The sequence below is a fragment of the Raphanus sativus genome, chromosome 4 (assembly GCF_000801105.2).
Source record: "Raphanus sativus cultivar WK10039 chromosome 4, ASM80110v3, whole genome shotgun sequence".
Classification (NCBI taxonomy): Eukaryota; Viridiplantae; Streptophyta; class Magnoliopsida; order Brassicales; family Brassicaceae; genus Raphanus; species Raphanus sativus.
In genome coordinates, this window is record NC_079514.1 from 3,684,130 (window position 1) to 3,696,121 (window position 11,992).

Sequence of the window (11,992 nt, forward strand, 5' to 3'; positions counted from 1 at the left end):
ACCGAGTAGGTCACTTTGCTCATGATCCACTTGGAGTGCAGATTTGGCTTGAGCAGTTGTAACGTTCCACTTCTAATATGGAGCAGAGCTGTCGCTAGATGTGAAGACCATTTTCTTGAAGGTTGGTACCAGATTGTGTTCTGCTTAACCGTGAGTCATGGTTAAGCAGAAAGCACCCGGTTGGTTAATTGGTTTAATCGACTTCTAGAATACGCTCTTCACGTCTATGGACAACTCTGATCCAAATGAGAAATGAAACGTTGCAGTATGGACAAAATCCCGCTAAAAATCTCCATCGTGGGATTCCACATCTGCATATCTTCACATGAAGTCACATCTGCTCCATCTTAAACCATTTGTCGAAAGATGCAGACAAGGAAGGCTACAACTATATGGAGAGGCTTAAGTCGAGTCTAGATAACTTGTTAGTTGTTTAAAATCTACATTGTTTCGACGTGGTCATCTGAAAGAAGAGTAGTTGCATGTTAGTTAGGACGTTTCTTTGGTTAAAGCAATTATAATAAAAGTTTATCTCAAGATTACTACTCAAAAACCAAGAAGATATATATGTTGAAGGATAAATATGAGATAAGTATATAACGTAAAACAGAGTGGATAAAAAAAATAAAAGAATGAAACCAAAGTCTCCCTCCAACCAAAATGAAGCAGAAGTTGCAAAAAAAAAGGTTCTCAATACCTCCTTAATTAAGCTTCTAGACTTGTAGCTATAGTGTTAGAAGAATCTTAGTTGTGTATAGAAGAAAAAACATCCTTTTAAATTAAATCACAAATGCCAAGAGACCGATCTTGTGTAGTTGGAGAAGAGATCCAAGAGTTTATCAAGCGTGTCCGGGTGAAACTTCCTTCCAAACAAGAAGCAAGGTCTTTTGATTCCGTTCCACATACAAGGCATCAATATTTCTTCACCCTGTTGTTAATTAACCAAAACAAAAAGGGTGTTGTGTTTGCATAGAATCTTGCATAAAGATCAGAGCTAAGACATGGTTTTTCGAAAGTGTGTACCATTCCAACACTTGTGACATGTACGACGGTGTCACTAGACTGTAGATGGACCAATCAAAAACTTTTTAAGAGAACTGATGCAAAGATGATAAAGCTTCAATTCTGGTTTATATGATTTTTATATATACCGTGAGGTTGTTTAGTAACTCGTGTGTGACATCCTCAGGCATGTATGTTTTGGGATGCCACTGTCTCTCAGACCAGTCAACTTGTGTTACACTCCAGTTAGAAATGCCACCCGGATCAAGCATCTGCAACCGAATAATATAATATATAACAGATGAAGAGAAACAAAGAGATTGAGTTGAAAAGATCTCATACATGAAAGAATGTTGGCAGATAGTGTTCATCAGCTATGCAGTTCTTGTTGTTCTCTATACCTGGCTGAAGAAAACAAAAAAAAAGAAATTGTTCTTATTAGTGAGTGGTCTTTCTCATACATGTTGAAAGTAAGTGAACATCTAGACTTTAGCTGATACTCACCCCACAGTAATCCCTGAATCTAGAGTAGTAAAGACTGTCTGCCATGATTACTATGGCGTGTTGTCTCTTCATGGTGAACCACTGCATAGTAACACACTAGTTCATCACTAACACGGAATAGTTACGTGTCCCCGAATGTATCAGAGCATTGAACCAAAACCAGTTCCTTATAGTCCTTAGCGTTTGTTGTTTAATACTGGACCAGTCACAATGTTTTACCTGTGCACCCTTTCGAAAATACTTCTTTGGAATTTCAGGCAACATGTGATCCATATGCCTGCCTGATCCATGTTGTCCTGGATCGTCAAAGCTGAAGGACAGAAGGAGATAAGGATGAAGTTGGGGAAGAAGAGTGACTAAGAGATGAAACATGACGTACTTACCAGTCAACATAGCTGAGATTACTGTACATCAGGTAATTGTAAATGTACTCAAAACTTCGAAGTGGCACACAACTGCAAAAACCATAAACATTCAAATGTGTTAAGCAACTTCAATAGTGACGAATGAGAAAAATTTGGTGGAAGTCAAGAAATCACCTCTCAGAGAGTAAAACAAATTGCTGGTTTGCAGGGTCTCTAAGAGCATTAGCTAACAACCTTCTCTCTGCATCAACCATTGATATTCTTCCCCACACCACCTGCACAATAAGATACACATTTACTAACATGTCAGTGGATGCTAAAAATATATGAAATATTCAAAGATAGGCACTAGAAAAGGATACAGAGGAGACAAACCTCATCACTGCGAATTTCGCGGTTGGCAAAGTATTGACTGTGGTGAACTGGCCTTTCCTTTGATGCATGTATATAAACAGAGAACTTCCCTTCATGGCCCTGTAATAAAGAGAGAAGATTCTAGATTCTAGACACAGCCGCATGAAACATTGGCTTTGGCCTCCAAATTTTAAAGAGCTATTAATAAGTCGAATGACCCCTAAATTGTCGATTTTTTAATTAAAATTAACCTAAAAATGTTTATGGCCTGCTAAATCTTTTACAGTATCCGGCCAACCAACAAACTATCTGCAGTTTATGAAGAAGACATCAGTGGTAAAAACTAAAGTGTACCTGGAAAAATCTGTCCCAAAGCCTCTCAAAAGGCAATGTACCAGGAGTCAAGAACATGAATGCAATCTTGGAGTCCCTTCTTATAACAGGAGCGTTACTCATTATTTCTCTAATCACTACTCGTGCAGCAATCTCATCATCAGAATACTCTCTAAGAGAAGGGGGAAGCCAGTCAGCTAAAGCCTGGCATCCCCTTGATGAAATCATGTAACAAGCACGTTTGCTGTGATGAGGGTACATGTAAGCCATTATAGCCAACATGGTGATCAGTGAAAGCGTCATGATGATCAGTGAAAGCGCCATGATCATCCATAGCCTTCTTCTTGCAGGAGCACGGTGGCGAGCTCCAGGCAATGACGCTAGGTTTCCTACACTCCACCTCTTAGCTGCCTTCATCTCTCATCAAACCTCTCTATCTACAGAGACACAAACAGAAAGTGTCTTCACACCTAGTGCCTAATCAATATATATGATTCTTCTCTGAATCAAAATATGTAAAGTTAGAAATATAAACAATGTATATTTAATCCACAATAGATAAAACAAGAAACACAGAAGAAGGAGGCTACCAACATCCGAAACAATGTGAACCAGATCCAGTCACGACGAAATCTCCGTGCAAGATTTATATTATCTTGTCCATCTCCCGATCTGCGAGACACTTTCAAACGCTTGAGTGTTACGTACGCAAATGAAACGTGTAATTTAGGTATGTTAATGCACGCATGTAAACAAGAATCTCTTGGCAGTTTTTATAACTTTCTTCTCATGGATTCGTTTCCCTTTTCTATCTGATCTCTCTTTATGACCTCCCTCTTATCTTTCGCTGTGGAATGAATAAAATGCGCTACAGAGAAAATGATGATGATGATAAAGATGCCAATTCGGCAATTCGGTTCGAGAGAAACAAGGGAAGCAATTTTTTTGAGGCAGAGCATGGATAAAATAATTATCGCTTTATTATTATTACCAACCATATTACATGTTTAATTTTTTCTGATGGCCACATGAGAGCTAGCTCTTGAAAATTTTACATGATTTTTTTGGACGATTTTGGCTGAAAAATAAAGAAACTAATATTAAAAATGTGATTGGAACACTCGCAGTGTCATGAGCGCAGGATTGTAGTTGTGTTCGGTCCTAGCATATAAACCCGATGTATTCAAATATATCCATGGAAAGGGAAACAATATGCAGCTAGCTAATAATTTTCTAATTGTTTGTATTTATATCTTTTATTGATTCAGGATTGAAGACTTTGAAATTAACTTATCACAAATTATTGTAATATATTGAAAAAGAAAGCTTATCATATGCGTAATTTAACATTTTTACCAAAAAGAAAAACATGATATGAGTGAGTTTCCATATTTATGTATGTTGTAAACATAAAGTTACTGCTAAATAAATTTTTGGTCAACATGGTAACTAATTGTGTTTCTAAGACTTAGTGACCGCATAATGATATAAAACTCCTTTTTGTGGTATTCAAATTCTGAATATATCAACGAAATTCATTCTTTTAAAATTCTGCTTTAAGATTAAAAACCCTTGCGACAAAAAAAGAGGGATTAAAAATCCAAATATGATCAAGTTTTAGTTTATATTATTAAAACTGAAATAATATTCGATTGAAAACATGAATAGAAATATAAAATGTTATTTGGAAACATAAATAGAAGTATATTAAGAAAAAAGTACAGTAATGAGCTTAAGTTATTTTGAAAAATCAAAAGTAATATATTATGATAAACTGTTTATATAAAATATATGAAAATGTTCCAGTATAATTATCTAAAATATTTTTTGTCTAAAATAATCATAAAACAAAATTTAAATTTTATGTACATATTAAAATCAAATACTAATTTAAAATTGATTTATATCAAAAAATTGATTCAAAATATACATATACTCGAAAATTGATTTTTAATAAAATATTTTCAAATAACCATTATAAAAAATGTTTTCAATATATATAAGAAAAATATAATACATATCACAATTTCAAACACCAACTTAAATTATGGTTTATATTTCACATTGAGTTTAAAAAATACAATATATGTAATTAGTTATATGATGATATATATAAAATACTATTAGTTATATGATTACTTATATGATGGTACGTATAAAATATGATTAATTATATGATGACACATCTATCTTATTAAAACAGAAACATTTTGTTGGACCTAACATTTATTTTGTAAGTTTTTAAATTAAATACACATTTATACTTTATAGTTAAACATACATTAAATCACTAATGTTCTTTTTTTATACTATTATCCATGTTTCCAAACAATATACTTATTTCTTTATACTACTATCAATGTTTCTAAACAATATACTTATTTCTTTATACTACTATTAATGTTTCCAAACAATATATTTTTTATACTACTATCAATGTTTCCAAATAGTACAATAATTAATCTTAATTATTTTATATCTATCATTTTCTCTTTAAATTTTGTAGAAACGTCATAATTTCATAAATTGCAAAATAGTGAACTTTAAAATTTCGATTATAAGATTACAAATTATGAAACTATTACAATTTAAATCCAATTAGATTACATATCGGTCATCCATCAGTTCAATCGGTTAGTCTCGGGTTTTAGTGATTTTTTAATATGAATATTTTAAGAACATAAATTGAATTGTCAGATCTTCGGATTAACCGGTATAATCACAATCGGGTTGAATTAAAAATACTGATTTAAATGCAAAAATATTTTTAAATACACACTCTTTAAAAATTACCAAAATATTTGTTAAATTATTAGTGAAATTTTTCATGTTAAAATATCCCGCGTTTCAAAAGCGCGGGTCAAAATCTAGTATATGATATATACGTGACATGAAAAATAAATAGAAAAATATTTTTGAAAAATACATCTGTACAGACCCCCTGATCGAAGTCTAGTATTATTTACACCGAAGTACTTTTATTGAGCATACAGTTTTAGCAATAAATCGGATAGGATATTTTTCCTGTTTTATGTTTTTTTTTCCTGTTTTATTTTAAGCATTGCAAGACTTTTATTTACTTATTTAGCTGTTTATATATTGTAAAATATCATGCTATTTGGAAATAAATCAGTGCAATGTAATATGTCTATTTTTGAAATCTTTAGTTTGCTATAATATAGATTATCTAATATTCCCCAGTGACATACAAACAATTTACCCCAGAGAAAGAGGTTTAGAAGAAAACTAGAAAACGTGAAAAATGCAGAGGACGACTTCACTTGTATTCCTTGTTAACTTTCTTATCATGTTTACCTCAGGTATTATTTTACATATATTCGATAAACTTACAGTTTCATATATATTATGTGATCAAAATAACAAATTTTGATACTGCCGAGAACCACTTCTTGGAAAAAAAACGATGTTAGTGTAACTGTTATATGATGTCTTTTTGGAAGGATTAATTTTTATAAATATAAGGTATGTACGATATAATATGTGAAAATCATTAAATAAATGTATAAATCTAACAGGTACAACGAGAATAATATGTTTAATGTATAAATCTAACAGGTAGAACGAGAATAATGTGTTTAATGTATTTTTTTTAATAATGTATACAAATGTTGCAGTTGTAAATCAGAGTAGAGCAGGAACATGCGTTGCGACTCTAGGCCCTTGTGAGAACTGTGACCAGAAATGCCTGGCCCAATACGGACCATCAGTTCACACCCAATGTGGGAATTCGCTGTGCTTATGCATCTACCAGTGCCCACCTCCACCGCCTAAAGTGTGCAACGGTGGGGCTGGTCTCTGTTCTCAGAATTGTCCTGCTAATTGCTGTGATATGAATTGTGCAAAAAAGTATAATGCTGGACATGGATCTTGTGTCACGCTTGGTAATTTTAATTTGTGCCAATGTACGTACTCTTGCTAAGTTGCTAGAATCGGTTGATGAAATTATGAACCAGGTGATTTTCTTTGATTATTGTAACTATAATAATGCGATGATATATAAAATTACTCTTATCATTCTCGGTTTGTGGATGGACTTTCTGTTAACTGGAATTGAATCAGTTTGCTACTTTTTGGTAGGCATGATATAGTTTTGTATGTTTTCTTACAAACAGTGATCAACAAAAATTCTCACACCGAACAGACGCATCCAAAAATATATGTATAACAATTTAAGTCCTTTATATTCAAAACAAATTTAATCATTTGATTAGTCCCGGACATTTTTTTGGTTTGGTTCTGGTTTGATTCTTCAATTTTAAGATTTAAGATCTGTTTGGACAGTGGCGGATGTAGACAATTTTTTTTGCTGGGGGCAAATTACTGATAAACATAGAAATTAAAGGTAGAACATGATTTTAATAAAGGAAGATCACCAAATATGAGCAACATTATAAAGAATTTAGAAATTTTATGGGTGCAAGTGTCACCTCCTTGCTTCACCTAGATTAGCCATTGCATTTGGTATATATTTAGAGAATTTGGTTAAGTTTCAGTTTATTTATTTTGGTTTTCAGTTCACTTCTGGTGACAAAATTGGAAACCCACTAATATCTGAAATAATTTTGGATCCTATTTGGTTCTGGATTTTTGGTTAGTTCGATGTTAAAAGTCCAAAATTTCTGGTTTTCAGATTAAATATCAAATTTTTGGAGGGGGTGCGGAGGTTCGGATAAAATTTTGAATACTTCAGATATTTTAAATATTTTGGATAAAAGAATATTTTGATAGTTACTAATAATTTTCTAATTATTTGTATTTATATCTTTTATTGATTCAGGATTGAAGACTTTGAAATTAACTTATCACAAATTATTGTAATATTGAAAAAGAAAGCTTATCATATGCGTTATTCAACATTTTTACCAAAAAGAAATACATGATATGAGTGAGTTTCCATATTTATGTATGTTGTTGTAAACATGAAGTTACTGCTAAATAAATTTTTGGTTAACATGGTAAATAATTGTTTTTTCTAAGACTTAGTGACCGCATAATGATATAAAACTCCTTTTTATGGTATCCAAATTCTGAATATATCAACGAAATTCACTCTTTTAAAAATCTGCTTCAAGATTAAAAACCTTTACGACAAAAAAGGATTAAAAATCCAAATATGATCAAGATAACTTCATCACTTGTGTTCTCCATTATCTGGATTATCATGTTTTCTCTAGATGTGCATTTATCTTAAATTTATTCATAATTATTTTAAAACAAATTTTAATAATATTATTTTGTTTCTACGGTATTTATTAGCATATGTCCTAAATGTTGTAGGATTTTGTGGTGTTAGCCTTAATTATACATTAACATTTATAATATTCATTTATATTATATATCTCAATATGGTAAATGATTCACAACTATTAGTACCGTCTTAGGTTCGAGTCTCTTTTGCTATCTGGACTGTTTTAAATGGCAAAAATAGGTGGAGTGCCGTAGAGTTCATGGAATTAGTCTTTGGGTTTAGAAAATTTTTGGGATCCCAATGGTTATCACAAAAAAAAATAGTATATATCTTAGCACATATTATAAGTTTTCTGGTTTGAAGTAGTAGTTTCTCCTAAATACTAATACTTTATATGTTATCTAATTGGTAAACGTTTCTGTTGATTGATACAGTTGAGCAAAAATATGAGTTGTTTGACAATTCATGATGAATGAATGTGGTGTCATTGCCGGTGGTGCCTCATGCACGGATAAGTTTGTACCAGCTACACGTTCTTTATGTGAGCCGGACGGTGGTATTAGGAGATGTGTTTGTATACCCATGTCCACTTGATATGAGTCCGAATACTGTATTGCTTTAGAATCTCTCAGTCTTCTACATGGATTTGGATTTTGACAGATTATTGCAATGGTGAAGCTTGTGTATCTGCGTCACATATGATGTGCGACACGTTTCAGAAGAATGAAAAAGGAAACGCTAAAACTAGATGTTGTGGAGTTGATGTTTTGAATGCAAAGAACATGTGCCTAAAGGGGAAAATACATTGTAATTGACTTCAGTATTTTGGTTTTGTCTCCCCTTCACTTGGAGGTGGAGGCTTTGATTTGAGCAATGGAATGTATTAGGAATTTACGACAGTTTCAGGTTACGTTTGCAACGGATTATTCTCAATTGGTGAAGATGGTTTCGGAACCAGAAGAGTGGCCGGCGTTTGCAAGTTATCTGGAGGATATCAAGAACTTATAAAGTAGTTTTCATAGCTCACAGCTCATTCATGTACCGAGGACGGCAAATTCAAGGGCGGATCGTTTAGCACGCAGTGCCAGACAACAATAGTCTTTTGTCATCCACATGGATGCCGAGCTAACAGTTTGGTATGCAGAGTCAGTATGAGTCTGTATGTTTGATGACAAAAAAAAAAGACTTCAGTATTTTGGTTTTGGGGATGACTTACTTTCTGCCGCAACCAGCAAACATCAAAATCTGTAAAGTTAAAAAAAAAAAAACTTAATGATGAATAAATGATTTGCACTGGCAAAAAAATTTTCTCTGTTTAATAGTATCTTTTTAGAGGTGTCGTTATTTTCTAAAAATCTAAGCAAAATTAGTAAAAAGATACTATAGATTTTTTTTGTCGGCATATACATTATATATCTTTTTATAACTTTAGATAACACATTACATCATAATGTAATTTCTAATGCTATTAAATATGATGATCAATTATCTGCATACAATATTGATGAACAATTCCACGGATAATAATTTTATGATGAATTTTTCCACGAAACATTTGGAACAGAAGATGGTTATGCACATGCTCCATAACAAACATTTCTGTTTATAGTACACTGAAATTTCCGATAATATTCACATGATATAATCTGCAAAAAGATGCATAATTTGAGATTCGAACTTTAAATTTGGGTGTAAAAACATTTAATTCTAAACTAATAAGCCAAAATACTCTTATCTTCTCTTTTAAAAGAGAATTACTATTTTTATCTACCATGAAAAAATATATTTGGTCCATTTCATCAATTATATCTAATTAATTATTTAAATTAATCTATTAAATATATAATATTCTTAAAAAATTTAACAGCTACAAGAATATTAATAATAAATTAATTTTAACTGCAAAATTAAATTATACTTCTAGCTAACAACATCTGTTGAAAAAAATCTAACAAAATCTTAGTATAGATTTTAAATATTGTTTTAAATTAGTGCATGATTAGTTCATAATTATTAATATAGTGTTATATAAATATTTATTATAAAAAAAAGAAAAAAATTATAGTTTTTTAATTATAATAAATATTATATTAAAGTTATATATTTATAAAATGAAAGTTATATATCAAAGTCTAGTTGTAGATTATATAAGTAGTTTTTAGAGAAGATTTAGGAGGAGAGGGTCCACATCACCTTCTATATCTCTCACACTTACGACATAAAATCTTATTTGACAACTGAGAATAATATTTACACAGGAGTTTGCTATAAATCTGATAGGATATTTTTTTCTGTTTTATGTTCTTTTTTCCTGTTTTTAAGCATTGCAAGATTTTAATTTAATTATTTAGCTATTTATATATTGAAAATATCATGCTATTTAGGAAATAAATCAGTAAAGTTAAAACATGTTTATTTTTGAAATCTTCAGTTTGCTATAAAATAGATTATCTAATATTTCCCAGTGACATACAAACAATTCACCCCAAGGAAATAGGTTTAGAAGAAAACTAGAAAACGTGAAAAAATGCAGAGGAAAACTTCACTTCTATTCCTCGTTAACTTTCTTATCATGTTTACCTCAGGTATTATTTTACATATATTTGAAAAAACTCACAGTTTAATACATGACTAGAATAAGACTTGCATTTTGCGAAATGTTATCTTATATAATAAAAATTAAAAATATATAATATTGACAAATTAATATGCATATTTTTTTTTGTCGACGCCCATTTTTTAAGATCAATTAATATGTATATATGTTTGAATTTTTTTAGTATGCACACAATTATGTTTACTTTATATAATCATCTATATATTAAGTTGAGCATTTGTAATTGTAATCGTGGACCAAAATCTATTTTGAATTTATGAACTTGATCGATTTAAACTTAAATTTTTATCACCCTATTTATACCTATGAAACCTTAATGTGGTCATCAAGTAAATTTTTATTACCAAAATAGGTTCTACAAATTTTTTTAAATATTTTACTTTAAAATCAATGAGAATCATTTTAATGGTTTTATTATCCTATTTCCAAAATCGAATTATTTTGACCTAAGTCTTCCACATAGTTTTGAAGAGTTTCAATTAGACGACTAAATTGATGCAGCTCATTTTCTTGCTTTAAGTCATTAGCTGAATATATATATATATATATATATATATATATATATAATTTGAATATTTATTAAATAAAAATCTATATTAATATAATTTATGATCATTTGTATTTTGTTATAAAAAACAAATTAAGCCATTGATCACCAAATTTTTAAAAAGGTATTATAAAATTTCTAATAATTTATAGTCGTTTAAAAAATCAGAATATAATATGTATGAAAAAATCTATTTTTATTATATGTTTAATGTGATTTTTAACATCTTTTAATAATATAAAATCAAACAAAATATAGCTAATGTACAAAAAATGTTATCAAATATTTATTATTCATAATCATTAATTGTCATATATAGGTTAATTATATTAGGTAATTTTGTAGCTTTTATTTCAGGAAAATGCGGTAATATCCTTTTGTACACTATTTATAAATATGATAGTTAGTTTAATAAAATGTATAATATAAATTAAGATGGACCAACCTATTTTCCTAAGAATTCTGAATTTCATTCTCATGGTGACACGTGATTATAAAATAATATTGTAATTTTTTCAATTAATATAATATATATATATATATATTTAATTTTAATATTTATTAAATAAAAATCATATTAATACAATTTTATGATCATATGTATCTTGTTATAACAAAATAAATTAATCATTGATCACAAATTTTCAACGTGGTATTTTAAAATTTCTAATAATTTTATAGTCATTTTAAACAATTCAAAATATAATATATAAGAAAAATCTAATTTTTTGTTATATGATTAATGTGATTGATTAATATCTTTTAATAATATAAAATCAAACAAAAGAGTTAAGATACAAAAAATGTTATCAAGTATTAATTATTCATAATCATAAATTGTCATATATACGTTAATCATATTAGGTAATTCCGTAGTTTTTATTTAAGCAAAGTGCTAGAATATTCTTTTATACACTATTTATCAATTTGATAGTTAATTTAATAAAAAATATAAATTAAGATGGACCAAACTATTTTATAAGAATTCTGAATTATATTTTCATGGTGACACTTGGCTACAAAACAATATTGTAATGTTTCTTAATTAATATATAAGAGAT

The 11,992-nt window shown here is 29.7% G+C and overlaps 2 protein-coding genes across 2 annotated transcripts; one reads left to right on the forward strand and one right to left on the reverse strand.

Moving 5' to 3' along the window:
- Positions 1-724: 724 nt before the first annotated feature.
- On the reverse strand, positions 725-3,400 carry LOC130510765 (glycosyltransferase BC10-like). The gene is made up of 11 exons (XM_057007383.1): positions 3,153-3,400; positions 2,580-2,995; positions 2,247-2,345; positions 2,046-2,146; positions 1,890-1,961; positions 1,726-1,816; positions 1,507-1,587; positions 1,345-1,407; positions 1,152-1,274; positions 1,024-1,062; positions 725-928 (listed from the first exon to the last, which is right to left on the reverse strand). Exons 2-11 carry the CDS (start codon positions 2,973-2,975, stop codon positions 785-787), a joined length of 1,209 nt encoding a protein of 402 aa, XP_056863363.1. The 5' UTR covers positions 2,976-2,995; positions 3,153-3,400; the 3' UTR covers positions 725-784.
- A 2,420-nt stretch (positions 3,401-5,820) lies between these two features.
- On the forward strand, positions 5,821-6,498 carry LOC130511612 (defensin-like protein 182). The gene is made up of 2 exons (XM_057008834.1): positions 5,821-5,878; positions 6,194-6,498. The coding sequence occupies exons 1-2, from the start codon at positions 5,821-5,823 to the stop codon at positions 6,496-6,498; spliced, it is 363 nt and encodes a 120-aa protein (XP_056864814.1).
- Positions 6,499-11,992: the final 5,494 nt, after the last annotated feature.